At 36.5% G+C, this 24,106-nt stretch overlaps 5 protein-coding genes across 8 annotated transcripts; 2 read left to right on the top strand and 3 right to left on the bottom strand.

Moving 5' to 3' along the window:
- Positions 1 to 3,772: 3,772 nt before the first annotated feature.
- Positions 3,773 to 5,632, bottom strand: LOC111780537 (beta-galactosidase-like). The gene has a single exon (XM_023660962.1). The coding sequence runs from the start codon at positions 5,630 to 5,632 to the stop codon at positions 3,932 to 3,934; it is 1,701 nt and encodes a 566-aa protein (XP_023516730.1). The 3' UTR covers positions 3,773 to 3,931.
- Positions 5,633 to 12,593: 6,961 nt separating this feature from the next.
- Positions 12,594 to 15,201, top strand: LOC111780567 (beta-galactosidase 7-like). The gene has a single exon (XM_023660993.1). It carries the CDS (start codon positions 12,594 to 12,596, stop codon positions 15,066 to 15,068), a length of 2,475 nt encoding a protein of 824 aa, XP_023516761.1. The 3' UTR covers positions 15,069 to 15,201.
- Positions 15,202 to 17,014: 1,813 nt separating this feature from the next.
- Positions 17,015 to 19,646, bottom strand: LOC111780608 (beta-galactosidase 7-like). The gene has a single exon (XM_023661049.1). The coding sequence runs from the start codon at positions 19,644 to 19,646 to the stop codon at positions 17,169 to 17,171; it is 2,478 nt and encodes an 825-aa protein (XP_023516817.1). The 3' UTR covers positions 17,015 to 17,168.
- A 531-nt stretch (positions 19,647 to 20,177) lies between these two features.
- Positions 20,178 to 22,370, top strand: LOC111780569. 3 transcript variants are annotated; one of them, XM_023660996.1, is made up of 7 exons: positions 20,178 to 20,433; positions 20,502 to 20,563; positions 20,670 to 20,753; positions 20,980 to 21,034; positions 21,348 to 21,483; positions 22,062 to 22,112; positions 22,191 to 22,370. In XM_023660996.1, exons 1-7 carry the CDS (start codon positions 20,322 to 20,324, stop codon positions 22,288 to 22,290), a joined length of 600 nt encoding a protein of 199 aa, XP_023516764.1. In that variant the 5' UTR covers positions 20,178 to 20,321; the 3' UTR covers positions 22,291 to 22,370. The 3 variants fall into 3 exon arrangements, with proteins under 3 accessions (XP_023516764.1, XP_023516765.1, XP_023516762.1); XM_023660997.1 differs by lacking the exon at positions 20,670 to 20,753; XM_023660994.1 differs by having other exon boundaries at positions 20,502 to 20,753.
- A 36-nt stretch (positions 22,371 to 22,406) lies between these two features.
- LOC111780570 (60S ribosomal protein L31) lies at positions 22,407 to 24,008 on the bottom strand. Of its 2 annotated transcripts, none has more exons than XM_023660998.1 (3): positions 23,907 to 24,008; positions 23,701 to 23,810; positions 22,407 to 22,922 (listed from the first exon to the last, which is right to left on the bottom strand). In XM_023660998.1, exons 2-3 carry the CDS (start codon positions 23,781 to 23,783, stop codon positions 22,643 to 22,645), a joined length of 363 nt encoding a protein of 120 aa, XP_023516766.1. In that variant the 5' UTR covers positions 23,784 to 23,810; positions 23,907 to 24,008; the 3' UTR covers positions 22,407 to 22,642. The 2 variants fall into 2 exon arrangements, with proteins under 2 accessions (XP_023516766.1, XP_023516767.1); XM_023660999.1 differs by having other exon boundaries at positions 23,701 to 23,812; positions 23,911 to 24,001.
- Positions 24,009 to 24,106: the final 98 nt, after the last annotated feature.

Here is a 24,106-nt window from a genome sequence, read left to right as displayed (position 1 = left end):
ATTAAATTTATTTTTATTTGACCATATTTTTTTGCAAATAATAATAATAATAATAATAATAAAAAAGCAAATTATTATGACAAATAATTGCTGGATGGTTAAAAAACTTGAAGCTGAAGCGAAAGCAACCCCCTTTGTTGATTCGTATGTGGCAAAACATGGCTGCTTCACCACAGGACAGCGGTGGTGGGACCAACTGTAATCTAATAATTTTTTATCCCTATTACTCACCGCAACATCCTCCAAAATTGTGGACCATTTATGGTCTGACCACCAACGTGGCGTGCTCCCTACACTCTCCATAAATTCAATTCAATTTAATTTTTTTAAAATTAGATGAAACATTTTTAATAATTTAAAACTTAAGATTTATAATTTATATTTCATTAAATGAATCTGTTTATTAAACTTCTAATACACTAAGGTCAATGTTTATTTCTTTATCAAGCTTAGCCCAAAAAGTCGTATAAAATTAAAAAAAATAAATAAAATTAGACCTAAGTTGTCAACTTCCATCAAATCAAAATGACGCCACGTCATGAAAAAGCTTAATTACTATTTTTTATTTAAAATTTTATTTTCCAAAAACGTCGAATCTGAAAATAGAGTGAGCTGAGGTGGCAATATCACGTGCAGTGTGATTTAGAAGGTGACACAAGGACGTGACAAAGGGACACATGGCACAAACATAGGACGTTCTTTCAATTCCCCGACTAGGAAGGGGAGTATACCGACAAAACAGAACCAAGTTTTTATTAAAAAAAATCCTCCTCCGTACACGTGTCGAGTTTTTAAGAATCATCCCACGCGCGCCAGAAAACTATTCTGCGGTAAATTAAATCCACGCGTCAACCATGTTCTGTTTGACCGTAAACGTGTCTTTATCGATCTCAGTGCAATGCGACACCGAGTTCCCTACTCCAAACGTGGCCTTATCTGCTCATTCCTACACCCTCGAGATTGCCGTGAATAGACTCCTCCTCTTAACTTATTATTATATACATATTTATTTAAATATCTTTCCACTTTCAATATAAATATTGTTTTCTTTTTAACTTTTTATTCCAAAATTTTGAACGTAATATCTCACAATATTATTAAAAATTTTAAAACTTGAAAGGTAGGAAAATAGATTTATTATAGAATATATCCCGTCCAATACATAATTAAATTAGTTTGCAAAATCCTCTAAAATCAAACCATTATTAAATTAATAAAATTTATTCTAATTATATTTTTTCAATCTCGAATAATAAGTTATTATAATTTTGAGAAAGCCGCTATGATGAAATTGGTAGACATGTTGCTCTTAAGAAACAAGTTCTATAATATAATTAATTCACGTCCCTGATATTAATTCAAATAATTGAATTGAGGGACCTTTTAAAATTTTTTTTATGATATTTTCAACTTTAGAGCATATATTAACTCATATATCTTTTTCGGTCATTTCAACTGTCATTACGACAATTCATTGAGTTTAATTCCGATATATATATATATATATATAAAATTATAATTTAGTAAAAGATTGGGTGAAACAAATAAAATAATTTAGGTAAGATATTTGTTTAGTTAATTTGGTTGGGAATAAGGTATGTCGAGGTTAGGTTGGCACATGGCGACAAATTAAAGAGGGTTTAAAGCAGAGCGCCTAGATTAACATTATCTAGATATGTTGACATTGACACGTTGAATTAATTAAGTTAATATTAATATAATATATGCTTGAAAACATAGGAAATATTAAATAACGAAATGTAACGCTAAAGTATGTATAAAGTATAAGCCACGTAGCTTTGATGTCACGTGCAACGAGAGCATCGAATAATATCCCCTTTAAAAAAAAAAAAAAAAAAATTACTTCCTTATTAGAGAGACAACGTTGGTGGGATAGGAAGTTCTGTTATCTTAATCACGCCCATGGACTTTTTTTTTAATTTAGATTAAAAATAAATAAATAAATAAAGGGATTTGGATTTGTTTGATAAGCGGTTGAAATTGACGGAAAGCGAGAGATGCACGAGAAATGTTAACCTCACTCGTGATGCCTCAACTGCTTCAAGTAAATGTCCAATCAAATTCTTTGTCTGTGACCTATTTTCGTATTAGTAAGCCATTTAGGGTAATGTTTAGGGATGTGTTTTTATCAAAGCGGGTGACTTTAATATCTTTCTACGCTTGTCGTTGTTATTCGGATATTGCAAATCTTGTAAATTGCAAAATTTTATGCCTAAAGTACTCCCTTTTTATTTCTTTATTTATTTATTTCTTTATTTTATATTTATTTGATACTTATTGGGCCTCTAGACGCTGGGCCTCAATATCTATTATTATATTTTAGTGTTTTATTTATTTATTTATAAAATGGTCCCCAAATTTCAAATTTATCCCAAACAAATTAAGTTTTAAAAAGAATTGAATGTCACTGTACTAACAAGGTGCATCTTATTTTTCGGTGTCGGGGGTTCGAATCCCTCCTCGCCCACAACCGGCCAAAAAGGGAAGGACTTTTCCCTCTGGGGGTAGGAAAATCATGATCGGGATAGCGGACCCAAAGCTATGGAACTTGGGTGTGGGTCTTTTGTCGAAATGGAATGGCCTTATCTTTTTATTTTTTCTTTTTCGTTAATGGGTTAAGGGCGGCTATGGAACTCGTGGGTAATTGTGACCTCTCGGGAGAATTGATGGAAATATTCGTGTGTGAATTCCATTATAAATCTTCATCCTAATCGTTATAAATCTATTAAATTATATTATAAATAATAATTACACCATTTTTTAAATACATAATATGTTGATAATTTCATAATATTGAGTGAATAACTATGATTATTTTTAACTTAGATTAATTTTTTTAATTTACTATTAAATATAACTTTATTTGTATTAAAATTATTATTATTTAGTGGACGTTGTCGGTAATTAGTGAGTGGAACTAAATCAAAGAGAAAGCAGAAATTAGAAAAGTCGGTAAATCAATTGCACGACAATCGAATATTTTACGGCAGTGAATCTCATCCAACAACGACTTTTACCGTTTTAGATAATTTTTATTTTTACTGTTTCCATAATCATAAATATCTAATTGAATTCCATTTCAAACCACATTAATCCTTTAGATTAGGCCTAAAAAATAATGGATGAAATTCAGAAAAAGAGCTCCTAATATTTTAATTCCAAACTTACCTTCACATAATATGATATTAAATTATAATATATGATTTGAGTGATATGAATATAAAATAATAAACATTAAAATATTTAGTACGTCGGTTCATTTTTTATTTTATGTCTAATAGATTTTAGACAAATTATGTTTAATAGATCAAATAGACACAAAAATATAAAAATTAGAAAAAACTATATATAAAATTGACCGACAAAGGAAAAACAGCACAATAATAATGGAGTTAGGAAGTGAATATTTAAACCGTTCATCCCACAAATAACCCGACAATAAGGGAAGAAATTATAGTTTAATAAAGGATTAGGCAGAAATATGTGGTGGAGATGATTTTATAAATAAAATATCATGATCTACAAAGTTTTGTCCTTTGTTACTTTAGGATAAAAGAAGTATTTAATAATAAGCTTACTAAGATGAAAGAAATAATGAAATTCTCGGTGTTCGAGTCCATTAATGTAATAAAGTTCCCTTCTTTCCCAAGATTAGACTGCAAAAAAAGTAGATACCAAACTTTACCTAATATTCAAACCCATCATAATGGACCATATAATAAGGTTAATATTATGTTAATTTAAATTATAAAGTAAAGTTGTAACTTTATTGATATGAATAATGGGTCCATGAAGCTGGACGTATAGAAGTTGTGGGAAGATGGAGGGTGGAGATTTAGCATTGTAGCATGGAATACATGGGAGTATTAGGGGTAATTAAGAGTTTTTGCATATTATAGATTAGGGTTTTTCAGTTGTTTGAGCATAATGCTTGAACCGCCAATCTTGCAGATAAATTGGTAGCATCGCCAATTCCAAAGGACTTTGCAGAAACATGAATGGAACAACTTTCCATACCAATGCAAGCCGCTTCGACTAAAACAATGGTGTTCGAAACATTCCATAAGCCTTGCGTAAATGACCCGCACTTTCCTCCCGGATTTCCATAGCTAGCAAATTGTATTTCGGATATAATATGCCCTCCTTCACAAGACAACTCCAAGGTGCTCCCTTCCTCAGCATCTCCACATATAGTTTGAATACTCACGGTTTGAACCGAGACTTGTTCAGGGTTTCCCCCAATTTCTTCAAATAAAATCAAGCTATTTGTGTCACCCGATAGAAACGATCTTGGAATGTGATACCATCGTTGGGAAGGACTCCCACAATTTTGAAGACATTTGCTAGGGTTATATGCACCTCTGTAGTCGCAAGTTTCACTACAACTATCGTTGCCAGCAATGAAAGAAGGCCAAAATCGACCTATGCTTTGTCCGTTTACCCAACCCTGACCTTTTCCCATTCCTTGCAGATCCAATACTACTGGGTCAACTCCTGGTGGGGTTTTAAAGCTCGTTTTGTACCATGTCATTCGTCTTCCAACACAACCTTCATCAAATGTCCTCCATTTTCCTCTCCATGAGAACGCCGGGTTGTAAAGTTGCTTTATTTCTCCATTTAATCCAACCTTGTAAGACCATAGATTTGACGACAAATCAGTCGTCGCATTTCCACTTCCAATTAGATAAACAGGACCTCCATCAATTCCCGTTGGCACCGTGTCATAAAATGCATCGTAATTTTTTAGTCCAACGGTGGCACTCAAAAGGGTTATCGTGTTGGTTCCAGATTTTAAGGAGATGGGTTTCTCAAGTACAAAGCTCTGACCGTTGGTCGCCCATTCCGACCCAACATACCTTTTATTCACAAAGGCATGAAGCACATGACCCTTTGTATTCACGTGAAGAGTTATATTATAAAGAGACGAAGTTTGATCGGTTTCAACATTTGTCATGTACCACAAGTATATCCATGGAACACCAATATTGAGAGATTCAGCCATTTGAGCGCACCAATTGATATATGCTTTTCCTGCATCTCCATACGGTGTCATCACGTTTCCATACTCATTCTCAATTTGAGCTATAATTATCGGTCCTCCTTGCGATGCAAATAGGTTAGCCGCTTTACACATATTCACTATCTTTGTCGTGAATGTTTGCATTTCATTCTTGTAGACTTGATTGTCGGTTCGTAATTGGATTCCCGGCATATTGTGCAGCCACACTGGAAAACCTCCATAGTTCCACTCAGCACACACGTAAGGACCAATCCTCATCACGACATAAAGTCCCGCATCTTGAATAAGTTGAAAGAACTTGATAAAATCTAGATTTCCAGAGAAGTCATATTTTCGTCGTTGGGGCTCGTGACGATCCCAAAAAATGTACGTCTCTATTGCATCAAGTCCACCATCTTTAGCTTTTTGAATAAGATCAGGCCACATTGCATCGGTACTACGTGGATAATGGATGGAACCTGAGAAGATAATGCGTCGTTCGCCATTAATAATTAAGGCATTTGAGTCATATGTGACATTATCTGCGGTAGAAAAAGACAAACAAGCTAAAGATGCAACAAGGAAAAGAACAAGCGATCCAATGTTAAACATCTTTAGCTTGTTTATTCCTTTTGCTCATAATCGATGTGTTTATATAGGAAAATATAGTGATAAGATGAGAGTTATTTAGAATCTATATTTGTTGATAAGTTGTTGAGGAATTCTAAAAATAGTAAAAAAAAAAGACAATTAATTTCTAAAAATAGAAAAAACGTTCGAAAGTTTATCTATGGCTATTGGCCTTATCCTTAAATAGCTTATTATCCAATTAAAAATATTAAACGCAATTAACAAAAATTTAATTATTATTTGTCAAAATTACTATTAAACTTAGCTTTCTTTATTTAATTAATACATAAGTAATAACTTTAGAACATTTTCATTAATATTATTTCAGAAGTTACTAAATTCATGACAAACTAACTAACATAGATTAATATTATAAATATCATGATTTTAATTAACTATTTTTAGAACATGAATAAAGGAGAAAATATATTATAAAATTATTATTATTATTATTATTATTATTATTATTATTATTATTATTATTATTTTGTGTAAACAACCTTAGAAAACTTGGAAGGGGTGGGGATATGAAATTCCTTGCACAAATGGTAGTATATGTGTGGTTGTATACGACGGTGAATCTTGAAATGACTATAGAAGTTAAGATAGGACAATATCATGCATAGTTTCAGTTAGTAGTTTTATAGGTAATTTTTCATTTTCATACTCACAGATTATTTTAAGGTTTTATTTTGACGATGTTGTTATTTCTATTTATTGATTTAAACTAAACGTATAGGTCCATGACTTCGCTTGAAACGTTTTATTTAAATTTCCGCATATGTTAAAGTCATGCATGTAGTGACATCTATGGTTTAGACAAGAAAATTAGGAGCGTTAGAGTTAGTATTAGACTCCTAAGTTTTTAAATTCTATAAACCAGCCTATGATGTAGACCCACAGTGTCACGGTTCTACATTTTTTACCGTGCGGCGTCGTGATCTTCACACACTCACGACTAGCCTTAAGGAAAATTAAGCCCCATATATATTTTTCGCCCTGGCTTTGTGGCTTCATCGGACCTTAGGCGAGGTTTGTCTTCACCAATCGAACATCGCTTGTGTGGAATCCAAGCTTGTTCAACCACACACGCTGCGTGCGCATGCATGTTCAATCGTCTGCAACACATCCGACTTGCCTCTACGCTAGGCCAAGTCATTCAGCTCGACCTTGCCCCTGCTCGGACCAAGCTCTCTCAATGCAACGTCGCATCTCATCTTGTCATCTCGATCCCCATCGACAGGGTCCATATGTCTTGATGCCACCCTCGAGTCTCGGGATGTCGTTGGCCATCATAACTCGCTCAGTCATGCCATCGAAAATGGGCCCGCGTGTCTTTCATCTCATCGGGACTTCCCGAACATCCATCTAACCGAGTTCTATTGAGGCATTGGCCCTCCCGTGCTCATGCCGACTCATTTACGGAAACCGTACTGGATAACGGGTGTATGTAGCAACCTCCAACACGCGGCACACCCGTGCCGTCCGGTACTGTCCTTCAAAAACCTATTTCAAAGGAAGTCGCCTGAGACACTCGTCTCGGCACGCTCGTCCACACTGTGACACATGTATGTGCCACAGGGTATGTAACGCCCCTAATTTTCTCTATCCTAAATAGCGACGTTACCTTGTATTCATTCAACGGAAGTGCGATAGTTTATGTAAGACAGCCTCAAAACTAACAATACGTTCATTATTATAAGCAGTTCATGCCAGGGGAAAACCATAACGATGCCCTAACCTAGAAGTAAACAACGGATAACTAGAGGGACAATTGCAACAATTAATAACCGAGAGAATCCAACCAGATGTCGACGACACTACAAACCCTCCTTAAGACTTCCATGGCCTTCGCAGCATCCACCGTCAGCCGTACATGGGGGCCTTGCCCTTACCTGAAAATATGGGTAGCACGTGGCTTGAGTATTATATGAAATACCCAGTAAGTCGCCCCACTGTTGGAGTTAAGCATACAATCATACATTAGGATCCACACGATCGCATACGATGCACATACATAAGCACAAGTGTCAAAAGAAAGAAAACTGAGAGAGGGGTCTGTCTTCCATTCCTTCCCATGGCCTTAGGCCCTTGCTTTGTCTAGGCGGGGGTGGATGCATGGTACTTTTCCACACATGGCCCACGTGTGCGACTGTGGGCCCACCAGGCGAGCTTGCAAGCGAACTCCCTGGGCCTGGCTCGGTCGGGTATGTATGACATACAATACCGGACGCCGGGACAAAGGAGGGTCTGCATGATATCGTGGCAAACACAATATCGAATATACGCGTCCATACCATCAGTAGCATAACGGGGGAGTGCCCCAGGTACATAACTATAGCGTGCATGAGGTTCTTAAGGTTTACCTCCATGACATTATACATACAACGTTCCATCCCCTCGCCGCATTACATAGCATAACTAGGCCAACATCGCAAGCACATCATAGCATACTAGTCATCTCATTCATCGTATGCGAGGTTCTCATTACAATTATGACATGTCAATCAAGCTCATACATACAGGGTAACAAACCGTGTCACAAACATCATATACATAAACATGGCATACATGGCATTTCACTGCAAGAATCACATACATAAACATGGCATACATAGCATTTCACTGCAAGAAACATCTAACCTAGCATACATCAACAACACATGGTGCATGCAAGGGCCACAGGGCAGACACCAACATACATACATAACTAACGCCAACAGTAAGGTTACTTAGCTCGATGGTCTCGGTCGAAGTCGCTCACAATGAGCTAATCCCGGCGGTTAAATATGTCATCGGACGGTAAAACTAAGGGCATAAACAACTTCGGAAGGGTCAAAAACCTTAGAATCGATATATTATAGTGATACTGAGTCACCAAGCCGAGCTGCTGAGCCGACCAACTAAGCCGCCAAGCCGAGCTGCGGGATTTGACGGAGCCGAGCCGCCGTACACGTCAAGTCAAGCCGAGAGCACGCGTGCAGAGCCGAGACCAAGGCTGCAGCGCGCGTCCGTGTTGGGCTGAAACGCACAGGGCCCGCTGATATGAACCAAGAGACATCAATCATACAATATACTTCAATGAAGATGTGAAGAAAAGGTTGTCAAAATTATCAAAAGATGTTTCAATTCATGCTACATTGAAGAAGAATGAAGTTTGATTGTTGTAAATTTTGGGTGGGTTACAATTTAGAATAATTTAGAGTTATTGTATTTTAAGACTTTTTATTTACTTTAGGTTACATTTACATAATGGCTAATTATGGTCCTTAAGTATGAATGTTACAACTTTTGGTATGCCTCTAATAGTTTCATTTTGAGGCTATATAAAACCATGTATGTTGTATTTGTAAGTAGGCTTGAAAAATATAGTAAAATGAGCATTTGTGCTCTTCTTTAGCCAATGGCTAAGTTTCTTTGCAATTCTATGTAGTTTAGGTTGCATGTAGAATTTAGAATAATCGAACTTCATTCTTCTTCAATATAGCATGAATTGAAACATCTTTTGATAATTTTGACAACCTTTTCTTCACATCTTCATTGAAGTATATTGTATGATTGATGTCTCTTGGTTCATATCACCCGCGTTCGTTTCGTGGGCCGGTTTAGAGGTCGAAACCCAACCCGACCTTGCGTCTTCTTCACCGAGGATCCCGATGAACCCTAATCGCAGAGTTCAACTACCGTTGCCGATGAGACCACCGTCGTCCTTGGCGATGCGTTGTCCCGCTGTTTGCTACTACCTACGGGCTCCCAGAAGTCCAAAGTCTCGCGACGTTTTCGATCCCTCACCTAACCTTTCGGCTCCTCCCTCACAGGTACGACAGTGACTCGAAAGGAAAAGACGGCCACTAAGTTTACCTAGGGTTTAATATGGGGCCTCAAGGCATTAATACGCCCTTGCTGGCAAGACATGCCTCACCGGAAATCCCACGATTTCCGGCGAGATTTAAGGCGTTTCCCTTTTTTTTTTTTGTGCCTTTTTGAAACCGTTATCGTTACAGGGTAGCTCACTTAGGTCACAGGGCCCAGGGGTGGTGGAGAGCTAACACCATGGTACTCCTATATAGTACATTTTGAGCCATTTTCAATCTTCCAGGCGTAGACATGATTTTGGAGAACGGTCATACGGTGTCGTGCATTGTTCGTTCGGTGTCCGATTGACACCAAAATTGGCGAGCATTCATATTTCTAAGGACAGACTTAACTCCCGAACCGCATGCCCAAATTCCTTCCGAAACCCCGACTTTTGAGGTTAAGGCCCGGGGCCCTACCCGATCCTTCAACAAGCCTATCTTTGCCCTTCATGTCTATTCTGATGTCTCTGTCTTGCTTATGTCTCAACTTGTCTTCAACGCCCACTTCGCGTGGTGGTGTGTTGGATGATGCATCGTCCTCCTCGATCGCATCATGACACTCTTCTATATTGGCTCGCATGTGGCCGGATGGGCGTCTATTGAGGTGCTTGTCATGACGTGATGGTCACAACCTACTCTCTTCATAGTATGGTTGTAACATTCTCCCCCACCTAACTTAGTCATCGTCCTCGATGACTTACTCGAGGCACAATCGTATTGCAGATTGTGACACACAACATACTTACATAGTCTTTGTGACGACCCAAATTTTTTTACTTAATTTAAGGTCGCTACTATATACATATCCTAAACATTAAATGCGAAAGACTTCATTTAAATTTCATAAAACATAACCTTTATCTTAAAACACAGCTATGGACTTACATGTTTCGAAAACATCTTTAAACGACACAACAAAAGATAAAACAAAATAAATTAGCGTTTAAATTAAAAACATCATATTCTAGCCTAATTCTAAGAAAATAAATACTACTACCCTATGCATGTGTCACGGTCTCAAATTGCGATGTCGTCGTCAGCCGTACATGAATGTCTTGCCTTAACCTGAAAAATATGATAGCTCAGGGCTTGAGTATTTAAAGAAATATTCTAGCCTACGTCTAAGAAAATATATTGGTCAATGGGTTATATTTCATGCAAAGTTAGAATTTTTGCCTGAGTTAAATCTTGAAATATTTATATATGTTTATAGTATTATTTTCGTACAAACCATTTAATATCCTTTAATATTTTCATTCTCTAACGGTGTTTATTACCTACCTTTAACATTTTGATTGTGTTTCCTTTATTTTTCTTATATTCTTTCTGTATTTTGTCTATCTTTCTTTTATCTATTCTTAGTTTTTAATTTAATCAATTCATTTGTTTATTCTTTTACATTATTGACCACCTAAATAATTGCAACAATTCACACATCTAAAATATTTTCTAAAACGGTAATTGGTATATATAAAAAAAAAATATAAAACTATCTCCTTCCGATCTCTCTTCCAGTAAATGTGTGTCTACTGCCATTTTCTTTCTCAGATCTGGCATTTTTGTTTTCTGTTTCATTCTGACATTTTTGTTTTCTGTTTCATTCTGACATTTTTGTTTTCTGTTTCATTTCGGGTTAGAGATTTTGGCCTAAGAATTGGTCTGAGCACGGGAGGGCCAATGCCTCAATAGAACTCGGTTAGATGGATGTTCGGGAAGTCCCGATGAGATGAAAGACACGCGGGCCCATTTTCGATGGCATGACTGAGCGAGTTATGATGGCCAACGACATCCCGAGACTCGAGGGTGGCATCAAGACATATGGACCCTGTCGATGGGGATCGAGATGACAAGATGAGATGCGACGTTGCATTGAGAGAGCTTGGTCCGAGCAGGGGCAAGGTCGAGCTGAATGACTTGGCCTAGCGTAGAGGCAAGTCGGATGTGTCGCAGACGATTGAACATGCATGCGCACGCAGCGTGTGTGGTTGAACAAGCTTGGATTCCACACAAGCGATGTTCGATTGGTGAAGACAAACCTCGCCTAAGGTCCGATGAAGCCACAAAGCCAGGGCGAAAAATATATATGGGGCTTAATTTTCCTTAAGGCTAGTCGTGAGTGTGTGAAGATCACGACGCCGCACGGTAAAAAATGTAGAACCGTGACACTGTGGGTCTACATCATAGGCTGGTTTATAGAATTTAAAAACTTAGGAGTCTAATACTAACTCTAACGCTCCTAATTTTCTTGTCTAAACCATAGATGTCACTACATGCATGACTTTAACATATGCGGAAATTTAAATAAAACGTTTCAAGCGAAGTCATGGACCTATACGTTTAGTTTAAATCAATAAATAGAAATAACAACATCGTCAAAATAAAACCTTAAAATAATCTGTGAGTATGAAAATGAAAAATTACCTATAAAACTACTAACTGAAACTATGCATGATATTGTCCTATCTTAACTTCTATAGTCATTTCAAGATTCACCGTCGTATACAACCACACATATACTACCATTTGTGCAAGGAATTTCATATCCCCACCCCTTCCAAGTTTTCTAAGGTTGTTTACACAAAATAATAATAATAATAATAATAATAATAATAATAATAATAATAATAATAATTTTATAATATATTTTCTCCTTTATTCATGTTCTAAAAATAGTTAATTAAAATCATGATATTTATAATATTAATCTATGTTAGTTAGTTTGTCATGAATTTAGTAACTTCTGAAATAATATTAATGAAAATGTTCTAAAGTTATTACTTATGTATTAATTAAATAAAGAAAGCTAAGTTTAATAGTAATTTTGACAAATAATAATTAAATTTTTGTTAATTGCGTTTAATATTTTTAATTGGATAATAAGCTATTTAAGGATAAGGCCAATAGCCATAGATAAACTTTCGAACGTTTTTTCTATTTTTAGAAATTAATTGTCTTTTTTTTTTACTATTTTTAGAATTCCTCAACAACTTATCAACAAATATAGATTCTAAATAACTCTCATCTTATCACTATATTTTCCTATATAAACACATCGATTATGAGCAAAAGGAATAAACAAGCTAAAGATGTTTAACATTGGATCGCTTGTTCTTTTCCTTGTTGCATCTTTAGCTTGTTTGTCTTTTTCTACCGCAGATAATGTCACATATGACTCAAATGCCTTAATTATTAATGGCGAACGACGCATTATCTTCTCAGGTTCCATCCATTATCCACGTAGTACCGATGCAATGTGGCCTGATCTTATTCAAAAAGCTAAAGATGGTGGACTTGATGCAATAGAGACGTACATTTTTTGGGATCGTCACGAGCCCCAACGACGAAAATATGACTTCTCTGGAAATCTAGATTTTATCAAGTTCTTTCAACTTATTCAAGATGCGGGACTTTATGTCGTGATGAGGATTGGTCCTTACGTGTGTGCTGAGTGGAACTATGGAGGTTTTCCAGTGTGGCTGCACAATATGCCGGGAATCCAATTACGAACCGACAATCAAGTCTACAAGAATGAAATGCAAACATTCACGACAAAGATAGTGAATATGTGTAAAGCGGCTAACCTATTTGCATCGCAAGGAGGACCGATAATTATAGCTCAAATTGAGAATGAGTATGGAAACGTGATGACACCGTATGGAGATGCAGGAAAAGCATATATCAATTGGTGCGCTCAAATGGCTGAATCTCTCAATATTGGTGTTCCATGGATTATGTGCCAACAAAGCGATGCCCCACAACCTATGATTAATACATGCAACGGATTCTATTGTGATAACTTCACTCCAAACAACCCGAAGAGCCCAAAAATGTTTACTGAAAATTGGGTGGGATGGTTCAAGAAATGGGGCGACAAAGACCCTCATAGAACGGCAGAAGATGTAGCATTTTCTGTGGCCAAATTTTTTCAATTTGGTGGCGTGCTTAACAATTATTATATGTATCATGGAGGTACCAACTTTGGAAGAACATCGGGAGGTCCGTTCATCACTACGTCTTATGATTACGACGCCCCTCTCAATGAATATGGAAACTTGAATCAACCTAAATGGGGACATCTCAGACAACTTCACGCATCAATCAAACTTGGGGAGAAGATTCTAACTAACAGCACTCGCTCGGACCGAAACATTAGTAGCTCTGTGACCTTAACGACATTCTCGAACCCAACAACAGGGGGTAGGTTTTGCTTTTTGAGCAACACGGATGCTAGCAATGATGCTACCATAGATTTGCAGACAGATGGAAAATATTTTGTACCAGCTTGGTCTGTGACCATTCTTGATGGTTGCAACAAGGAGGTTTACAACACTGCAAAGGTTAACACTCAAACATCTGTGTTTGTGAAGGAGCAAAATGTGAAGGAAAATGCACAACTCTCCTGGGTTTGGGCTCCTGAGCCTATGAGAAATACTCTACAAGGAATTGGTAAATTTAAGGCAAACCTTCTCTTGGAACAAAAGGCAACTACGGTTGATTTTAGCGACTACTTGTGGTACATGACAAATGTTGAAACCGATCAAACTTCATCTCTTTATAATATAACTCTTCACGTGAATACAAAGGGTCACGTGCTTCATGCCTTTGTAAATAAAAGGTATGTTGGGTCGGAATGGGCGACCAACGGTCAAAGCTTTGTACTTGAGAAACCCATCTCGTTAAAATCTGGAACCAACACGATAACCCTTTTGAGTGCCACCGTTGGACTAAAAAATTACGATGCATTTTATGACACGGTGCCAACTGGGATTGATGGAGGTCCTGTTTATCTAATTGGAAGTGGAAATGCCACGGCTGATTTGTCGTCGAATCTATGGTCTTACAAGGTTGGATTAAATGGAGAAATAAAGCAACTTTACAACCCGGCGTTCTCATCGAGAGGAAAATGGAGGACATTTGATCAGGGTTCTATTGGAAGACGAATGACGTGGTACAAAACAAGCTTTAAAACCCCATCCGGAGTTGACCCAGTAGTATTGGATCTCCAAGGAATGGGAAAAGGTCAGGCTTGGGTGAACGGACAAAGCATAGGTCGATTTTGGCCTTCTTTCATTGCTGGCAACGATAGTTGTAGTGAAACTTGCGACTACAGAGGTGCATATAACCCTAGCAAATGTCTTGAAAATTGTGGGAATCCTTCCCAACGATGGTATCACATTCCAAGATCGTTTCTATCAGGTGACACAAATACGTTGATTTTATTTGAAGAAATTGGCGGAAACCCTGAACAAGTCTCGGTTCAAACCGTGACTATTCAAACTATATGTGGAGATGCTAACGAAGGGAGCACCTTGGAGTTGTCTTGTCAAGGAGGGCATATCATATCCGAAATACAATTTGCTAGCTATGGAAATCCGGGAGGAAAGTGCGGGTCATTTACGCAAGGCTTATGGAATGTTTCGAACAGCATTGTTTTAGTCGAAAGGGCTTGCATTGGTATGGAAAGTTGTTCGATTCATGTTTCTGCAAAGTCGTTTGGAATTGGCGATGCTACCAATTTATCTGCAAGATTGGCGGTTCAAGCAGTATGCTCAAACAACTGAAGAAGCCTAATATAATATGGAAAAAGTCTTAAATACCCCTAATACTGCCATGTATTCAATGGTACAATCGTAAATGTCCACCATCTTACATGGAGCTTGATGGAGCCATTGATTCATATCAATAAAGTTGCAACTTTACTTTATAATTTAAATTAACATAATATTAACATTATTGTATTGTCCATTATGACGGGTTTGTATGTTATGTTCCACTCTTTAGTTACCCACAAAATGAAGCTAAAAAATAATAATTTTAATACCTATGAAGTTATATTTAATCATTTTAGATGTGTTTATAGTAAATTTAAAAATATATTTAAAAAGTTGTGTAATTTTATTTACAATATAATATCATTAATTTATAACTATTCATACCTAAAATTTGAAATCTTAATTAGGGATGGGTATTCCCCTGCATCTATTGTCACCTTATTATTATAATCAATCTAAAACATGATGCATTTAACAAAATCATATATTATCTTTAAAAAAAACCCATATTTGACAAGGATGGTATGTAGACGGTTACCGCTCAAATATAAGTAAACAAAGAAATAAAAAAATATAAAAAAAAAATTACATTTTAAAAATAAATAATAAATAAATAAACAAAAATAAACATTTTTCATGACATATAATATTAGCGGATCAACCATCTTTTCATAGCATAAACGATCAACAGTCAACATCACCCATAACTTTTCATAGCGTAAAGAGTCACATAATCGCGTAAACAGTCACATAATCCATACATCATATAGTCATCACAATAAATATGATGCATGCAGGGGCCACAGGGCATGCACCATCATACTAACTCCAACAATAAGGTCACTTATCTCGATGGCTTTAACTCACAACAAGCTAATTTTAAAGGTTAAATACGTCCTATAATAAAACACGTAGTATATCGAGTCACGTCATGTGAGATGCCATCTAATGTAAGAAACGTATATGCAATGCTTATGTAGAGTCACGTCATGTGAGATGCCATCTAATGTAAGAAACGTATATGCAATGCTTATGTAATGCTAGATATGTTAAGGGACCTCATGCATTTATGTATGTCACTTGGGATAATTCCCCCTTATCTTAGGAATGAATTACGATATTTATGTATGTCACTTGCATCGGGATAATTCCCCTTTATGTTACGAAAGAATGAATTACGATATTTATGTTCGCTATGATATCATGCAGGCCGTTTTTTGTTCTGTGGTGTTCGACGATGTGTAACCCAACCAAGCCAAGCCCAGGGGTATGTATAATACAAGCCCGGATCGAGATTGACAACCTAAATATTGATTTTTAATTTAATTTGTTCATTTGTTTATTCTTTTACTATAATTCATATAAGATTATTGACAACCTAAATAATTGCAACAATTCATCGAGATCTCTCTTTGCCATTTTTCTTACCGTAAATGTGAGTATGTCATTTTTCTTACCGTAAATGTGAGTATAGACTTTTCCGGAGCCATCTCTTTTCGGTAAATGAGAGATTAGTGGAGAGGAGGGGGAGGATTCTTGTTTTTTTTTTTTTTTTTTTGATTGTTTTTTAAGACATAATTCTTTTTTTAGTGGAGATAATATATAGTTTTGATCAATGCGATTATAATAATAACGGGTTTTGTCACCTTACCTCTGAGAAGTAGTTAATGTGACTATATATATCACAATAGATACACGGAATATTCATCCCTAATTCAGATTTCAAATTTTGGGTATGAATAATTATAAATTAATGATATTATATCATAAATAATAATCCCACAACTTTTTAAATATATTTTTAAATTTACTATAAACACATCTAAAATTATTAAATATATCTTCATTTGTATTAAAAGATATTATTATCTTTTAGAGTGGAACATAACAATGGACCATATAATAATGTTAATATTATGTTAATTTAAATTATAAAGTAAAGTTGTAACTTTATTGATATGAATCAATAGCTCCATCAATCTCTACATATAATAAGAGAAGGGATAAATCTTCCAAGATGGTGAATATTTACCATTCTACCACTGAAGACATGCCACTATTAGGGGTATTTAAGACTTTTTATCCTATTATTAATTACTATAGACTTTTTCATTTCTTTGAGCATAATGCTTGAACGGCCAAGGTTGCAAATGAACTGGTAGCATCGCTAATTTCAAACGACTTCCCAGTTACATCAATTGAACAATTTTCCTTACCAATGCAAGCTTTTTCCACCAGAAGAAGGGTATTTACCACGTTCCATAACCCGTGTTTATACGACCCGCACTTTCCTTCGGGATTTCCGTAGCTAGCAAATTGTATTTCAGATATAATGCGTCCTCCTTGACATGATAACTCTAAGGTACTCCCTTCGTTAACGTGTCCACATATAGTTTGAATAGTGATGGTTTGAACCGAGATTTGTTTAGGATTTCCGCCAATTTCTTCAAATAAAATTAAGGTATTTGTGTCACCTGATAGAAACGATCTGGGAATGTGATACCATCGTTGAGAAGGATTCCCACAATTTCCAACACATTTGCTAGACTCATATGCACCTCTGTAGTCGCAAGTTTCACTACAATTATCATTGTTAGCAATGAAAGAAGGCCAAAATCGACCTATGCTTTGTCCATTTACCCAACCCTGACCTTTTCCCATTCCTTGCAGATCCAATACTACTGGGTCAACTCCGGATGGGGTTTTAAAGTTTGTTTTGAACCATGCCATTCGCCTTCCAATAGACTTGTGTTCAAATGGTCTCCATTTTACTTTCGAAGAGTGTGTCGTCGGGTTGTAAAATTGCTTCATTTCTCCATTTAACCCAACCTTGTAAGACCATGAATTTGACGACAAGTTAGTTGTGACATTCCCACTTCCAATTAGATAAACAGGACCTCCATCAATTCCAGTTGGCACCATGTCATAAAATGCATCGTAATTTTTTAGTCCAACTGTGGCACTCAAAAGGGTTATCGTGTTGGTTCCAGATTTTAAGGAGATGGGTTTCTCAAGTACAAAACTCTGACCGTTGTTCGCCCATTCCGACCCAATATGCCTTCTATTTACAAAGGCATGAAGCACGTGACCTTTTGTATTCACTTGAAGAGTTACATCACGAGGGGAAGACGTTTGATCGATGTCAACATTTGTCATGTACCACAAGTAGTCACTAACATCAACAGTAAATCCTTTTTGTTCCAAAAGCTGGTTTGCTTTAAATGTACCAGTTCCTAGTAGAGTATCTCTCATGTGCTCACGAGCCCAAGTCCAGGAGAGTTGTGCATTTTCCTTCTCATCTTGCTCCTTCACAAACACAGATGTTTGAGAGTTAACCTTTGCAGTGTTGTAAACCTCCTTGTTGCAACCATCAAGAATGGTCACAGACCAAGCCGGTACAAAATATGTTCCATCTGCCTCCAAATCTATGTTAGCATCATTGCTAGCATCTGTGTTGCTCAGAAAACAAAACCTACCCCCTGTTGTTGGGTTCGAGAATGTCGTTAAGGTCACAGAGCTACTAATGTTTCGGTCCGAGCGAGTGCTGCTAGTCAGAATCTTCTCTCCAAGTTTAATTGATGCGTGAAGTTGTTTGAGATGTCCCCATTTAGGTTGATTCAAGTTTCCATATTCATCGATGGGGGCGTCGTAATCATAAGACGTAGTGATGAACGGACCTCCCGATGTTCTTCCAAAGTTGGTACCTCCATGATACATATAATAATTGTTAAGCACGCCACCAAATTGAAAAAATTTGGCCACAGAAAATGCTACATCTTCTGCAGTTCTATGAGGGTCTTTCTCGCCCCATTTCTTGAACCATCCCACCCAATTTTCAGTAAACATTTTCGGGCTCTTCGGGTTATTAGGAGTGAAGTTATCACAATAGAATCCGTTGCATGTATTAATCATAGGTTGTGGGGCATCGCTTTGTTGACACATAATCCATGGAACACCAATATTGAGAGATTCAGCCATTTGAGCACACCAATTGATATATGTTTTTCCTGCATCTCCGTACGGTGTCATCACGTTTCCATACTCATTCTCAATTTGAGCTATAATTATTGGCCCTCCTTGTGTTGCAAAAAGGTTGGCTTGTTTACACATATTCACTATCTTTGTCGTGAAAGTTTGCATTTCATTCTTATAAACTTTATTGTCTGTTCGAAATTCAATTCCCGGCATATTGTGCAACCATACTGGAAAACCTCCATAGTTCCATTCAGCACACACGTAGGGACCAATTCTCATCAGAACATAAAGTCCCGCATCATGAATAAGTTGGAAGAATTTGATAAAATCTAGATTTCCAGAGAAATCATATTTTTGTCGTTGAGGCTCATGACGATCCCAAAAAATGTATGTCTCGATTGCATCAAGTCCACCATCTTTAGCTTTTTTAATAAGATCAGGCCACATTGCATCGGTACTACGTGGATAATGGATTGAACCTGAGAAGATAATGCGTCGTTCGCCATTGATAATGATGGCATTTGAATCATAGGTAACACTATTTCCCGTACAAAAAGATAAACCAGATAAAATTACAAAGAGACAAAGAACAAGCGATCCAAGATTAAACATCTTTACACTGTTTATTAGTTTGTGTTAATGGAAGTGTTTATATAGGGAAATATGGTGATAAGATGAGAGTTCTTTTAGAACCTATATTTGCTCTCAAGTTGTCGAGGAATTCTAAAAATAGAAAAAAAGACCATTAATTTCTAAAAATAGAAAGAAAAAAAAAGACAATTAATTTCTAAAAATAGAAAGAAAAAAAAAAACTGTCGAACTTAAATAGCTTATTATCCAATTAAAAAATATTAAATGCAATTAACAAAAATTTAATACGTAAGTGAAAAAGATAAATAAAAATGAGATCACCACTCATTTATAAAATATATTATTAATCAAATTTTAAAAATAAAATAAAATATATTACAGTCGACTCGACTCTTAAAAATCATTAATAATTCAAATTTTTTTAATATTTATAGTGTTAGAACATTTTCACTAATATTATTAATTAATCTTATAAATATGAACGATTTTAATTAATAGATGGATTAAAGAGAAAATATAGTATAAATTTAAGGTAAAATACGGTAATAAACCTAAGGCTAAAGCATGGCATTTGCGTTTCGTGGATGACGATGGCAGAGGCTCAATCTTCAGATTCCCGCTATTGGACTTCAATATTGGCATTCTTCCGCGAAGAGAACGCAGAGCCAGATCGCGGCGTGCGACGTTGAGTTGAAGATGGCTATCAAGAGATTAGGTAGAATTTGGATGAAATCGGGGAAAGATGCGGCGTCGATTCCGTCTCGGGATGATCCGTCCTTCGACGATTTCTGTCCCATTGACAGCCAAGGTAATCGATCCTCTCAGGAGTAGTTTCGCTGGCGTTTTTTAATTTCTTATTCGGTGTTTGATTTACAGTGCAAGAGGAGATGGTTCGTTCGTTTGAAAGGGCAAATGATCAACAGAGTCTTCTATGGAGGGTATCGTATGATTCAGCGGATTTTACTTAATTTTATTTTGTTCTTAAGTGGAGGATTAGGGATTCTCATGTCGATTGTTCTTCTCTGTGGATCGACTGTTCGTCAGACTGTGTTTGCGGCATTTCTTTTTTGCTTTGTGGCTTTTCTTCTTTACTCAATCGTTCAGCAGGTTTCTTCTCCATTTGAACTGGTATGCTAATATTGCTGAGATTTATCGATTTGTCCTGCGATGTATGCCGTTTTGTTGAATTCAATTGTTGTCATGAATTTAAACTTCGTTGAAGAATTTCATTCCAATTTAATTATTTTGGTTCTAAATGCTGCTAGTCACGGGCTCATTGAGTTTATGCTCTTGGCTCCATCGTTTGCATTATACAGATGGGCGACCTTTTATGCTTATTTTTTCCCTTATGCAGCGTTATCATGCTTACTTCATGGAGGATGTTGAATCATGGATGATTATAGCTGCAGGTTTTTCTTACAAATCTATCCATTGCTTTCATTTCAATTCATTTGTAACCGCTCAAGCTTACCGCAAGCGGATATTGTGCTCTTTAAATTTGTCCGTGCTTCCCCTCTAGATTTTTAAGAGGAAGGGTTCTAATAGGGAGAGATTTCCAACCAACGTGGGATCTCACAATCTACTCCCTTTGGAGCCTAGTGTCTGGCTCTGATACCATTTGTAACATCTCAAGGAATATCATAGAAGAGAATTTTATTTTTTATGTTATATATGCTTTCACGCCATGGGATCTTGCTAATGTCAACAGTTGAAATTCTACAGATTGGGTTGCTATTTTAGCGTGTTCATTTTCGATCATTGGGATTGTAAGTAAGTCAAATTACCACCGGCGATGGCTTTGGTGCTCATTCTTTATCAGCATCCTACTCTCAGTTTTCTGGTTATATTTCATGATGAGGTATGGTAAGAAATTTCATAACCTTTTTATCAAAGTCTTGCTACTAAATGAAAGATTATAGGATATGACCTTTGACTCCGCAATTAAAATCTCTCTATTTTCTTCGTTTGTTGTTGGATGCAAAATGCTCTGTTTTGATTGTTATGCCCATTTTCATAGAGGAGAAGTGCATTGTGGAGATTTCATGTTTAGTTCATATATGCATGCAAGTACATGTTGCTAAAATATTCAATAACGAAGTACGGGCTAGATTACAAATTTAGTTTTGGTCGTCCTCTTAACTTTAACGTTCAAGGACCTTTTGAACTTCAACGTTGAAGTTCTACACGAAGATTTTCACTAAAGATGGAAATGGGTTTCAAGGATCTATTGGAGACTTTCAAGAGTCGAGTGACCAAACAAATACAAACCTTCATGCTTATGGACTAAACTTATAATTTAATCTATTCATCTCGAGGCAATAAAAGAACCCATTTCCTCTTCGGATATGTTTCTATATAATGCTTCATTCTTTGATTGATTGCCCTTACAAGGATGAATTTACAGTTTGGAATGTATGTTGTATTTTGATTATGCAGATTGCCTAGGTTTCGATGGGATGTTATCTGGCGACCCTTGGGTCCTCTCAGGTAGTTTCTGGAAATGATAATATGATTATCTCACTTTGGTTATCACCTTTGGAGTTCATACGCTTCAGTTTAATGCAGTGGGACTGGAATCTGTTTGTATGTTGATCATCTGCTGGCCGAATCGTCGGAGGAAATAAGAAAACTTAGAGGTTATATGTATTCTTATAAAGCTACCTGAAAATTGCATGAACCTCGTATAATTCATGCATTTCCTTCCCTGAAGAAACTACATCTGGAGTACATTTTTTGACCCGAACAAGCTCAAGTTTTATAATGATTTACTATCACAGTTCGTCCTTAAAAGAGAAGCAAGTTCAATAGTGAAAGGTAAAATTGATACTACAACGATAACCATTGCAAGCACAACTATAAATTATAAAAAGAAAAGAAAAAAAAAAAGCTGATTCCGCTAGGATTCGAAGTAAAATAAAGAAATGTACCGAAGGATGGGACAATGAAGAACTCAAGTCTTTTACCAAAAATGTTGCCAAAAGGAAATAACTGATAAAGAGGCAAATGGGTATGTGAAATCAATCTTCTTCATCGATGACCTTAGTACCCAATCCTTTCAAACCTTCTGCTGGGATTTCTGCAACGGTAACAAGCGAATACAGTTCTTCCTTTGCATCTTCATCATCGTTCCTCTTGCGTGCAATACGAACCCTAATTCTCCTTGGAACACTTCGAATTCCTCTGCTCCAGATATGCTTGTTCAGTTTCACATCCACCCTGACGTCCTTCGTTCCCATTGCTTTCTCTGCAAACTTCCTTATCTCCTTGATGGCCTTAGGAGCCTTCTTCTTGAAGGTGCTGTCATTTAAAGTTTCAGTAAGCATGAGAACTATATAGTTGTTGTAGACGAATTCGGGATTCAAATTGGATGCGAAAGGGGAAAACGATTGGAATTAGAATGAAGGGGGAAACAAAAAAACATATAAACACAAAAATACTAGACTACAAATTACAAATGAAAAGTTGCGTAGAAACACAGAAGAAACAGCACATAAACCATCCACCAGACCGCTAGTCCAATATTTCACACTGCATAACAAACTTCCCATATTTCATCTTCTTAGTAGTTCCATTGACCTTCTGTCTTATAAACTTGCATAAAAATTCTCCAAAACCTTGCTTTCATTATTCTTATTAATCTCGTCTACATCTTCAATACCCAAAACAGACATTATACTACCAGTGCATTCTACATTTCTTAGATCAGCTGATACGTGTTCTTAATGAAATTCCACGATGAAATTTGTCCTTTATCCCCTAACTCTTATCTTATACAAGCTTCACAATCAACATAGTCTTGATATATGTATACAAATAAACCTTTAACTTACCACGCCATGTAATCTTACAATTTAATTCACGAGAAACAAAAAAAAAAAAGGTCTCATAACGAAGAAATTAGTTTCAAAGCATAAGAAATTGAAAATCTCTAGCCATAGATATTGGACGAACATCAAACAGTAGCTTAATAAATTAATTGAGCGGGAGAAGGCATCAGTTAATATCGATGAATGAGATAAAATACGCAATCAAACGGAATCGAAACCAGAAGGAAAAATTATGAACGAGTTTGTACCAGCCATGTAAACGCTTGTGTAGATTGATGGTGTACTCTCTTGAGACCACCTCTTCCTTCCTCCCCTTCGTTTTCTCAACCATATCTGCAGTCGGCTTCTTCGATTTTACCTGCAATCAAACAATGTCAGATGAAATCAATTTCAATCCGTTCGAGAAAAGAAATCGAAACTTCAGACAATCTAGAGATGGCAGATCGAGAGAGACCTTGTGCGAGGGTTGAAGCGATGCAGCAGGCGAGAAGTGAAGATGAAAGGGTACAATAAAAATGGTACTCAAAACCCTAATTTCGGCATCGTACCGATTTATCAACGTGTTATCCACCATTGGGCTTGGTAGTGGTTGCGGCCCAGGTGCTCTTTTAAGCCCAAACTCCATAATAATTTAGGCTATTTTCTTTTTAAAAA

The sequence above is a fragment of the Cucurbita pepo genome, chromosome LG18, assembly GCF_002806865.2.
Source record: "Cucurbita pepo subsp. pepo cultivar mu-cu-16 chromosome LG18, ASM280686v2, whole genome shotgun sequence".
Lineage (NCBI taxonomy): Eukaryota > Viridiplantae > Streptophyta > Magnoliopsida > Cucurbitales > Cucurbitaceae > Cucurbita > Cucurbita pepo.
Note: the sequence above shows the minus strand (reverse complement) of the source record. Positions and strands in the feature narration are given on the sequence as shown.

What these genes read in the sequence shown, in the direction of transcription:
- LOC111780567 (XM_023660993.1), top strand. Translation starts at nt 12,594, where the DNA reads ATGTTTAACATTGGATCGCTTGTTCTTTTCCTTGTTGCATCTTTAGCT.
- LOC111780569 (XM_023660994.1), top strand. Translation starts at nt 20,368, where the DNA reads ATGCGGCGTCGATTCCGTCTCGGGATGATCCGTCCTTCGACGATTTCT. An exon ending in CTGTCCCATTGACAGCCAAG is followed by an intron (nt 20,434 to 20,501) that starts GTAATCGATCCT and finishes TTTGATTTACAG; the next exon opens with TGCAAGAGGAGATGGTTCGT. An exon ending in CGACCCTTGGGTCCTCTCAG is followed by an intron (nt 22,113 to 22,190) that starts GTAGTTTCTGGA and finishes AGTTTAATGCAG; the next exon opens with TGGGACTGGAATCTGTTTGT.
- LOC111780537 (XM_023660962.1), bottom strand. Translation starts at nt 5,632, where the DNA reads ATGTTTAACATTGGATCGCTTGTTCTTTTCCTTGTTGCATCTTTAGCT.
- LOC111780608 (XM_023661049.1), bottom strand. Translation starts at nt 19,646, where the DNA reads ATGTTTAATCTTGGATCGCTTGTTCTTTGTCTCTTTGTAATTTTATCT.
- LOC111780570 (XM_023660998.1), bottom strand. Translation starts at nt 23,783, where the DNA reads ATGGTTGAGAAAACGAAGGGGAGGAAGGAAGAGGTGGTCTCAAGAGAG. An exon ending in CACAAGCGTTTACATGGCTG is followed by an intron (nt 22,923 to 23,700) that starts GTACAAACTCGT and finishes TTTAAATGACAG; the next exon opens with CACCTTCAAGAAGAAGGCTC.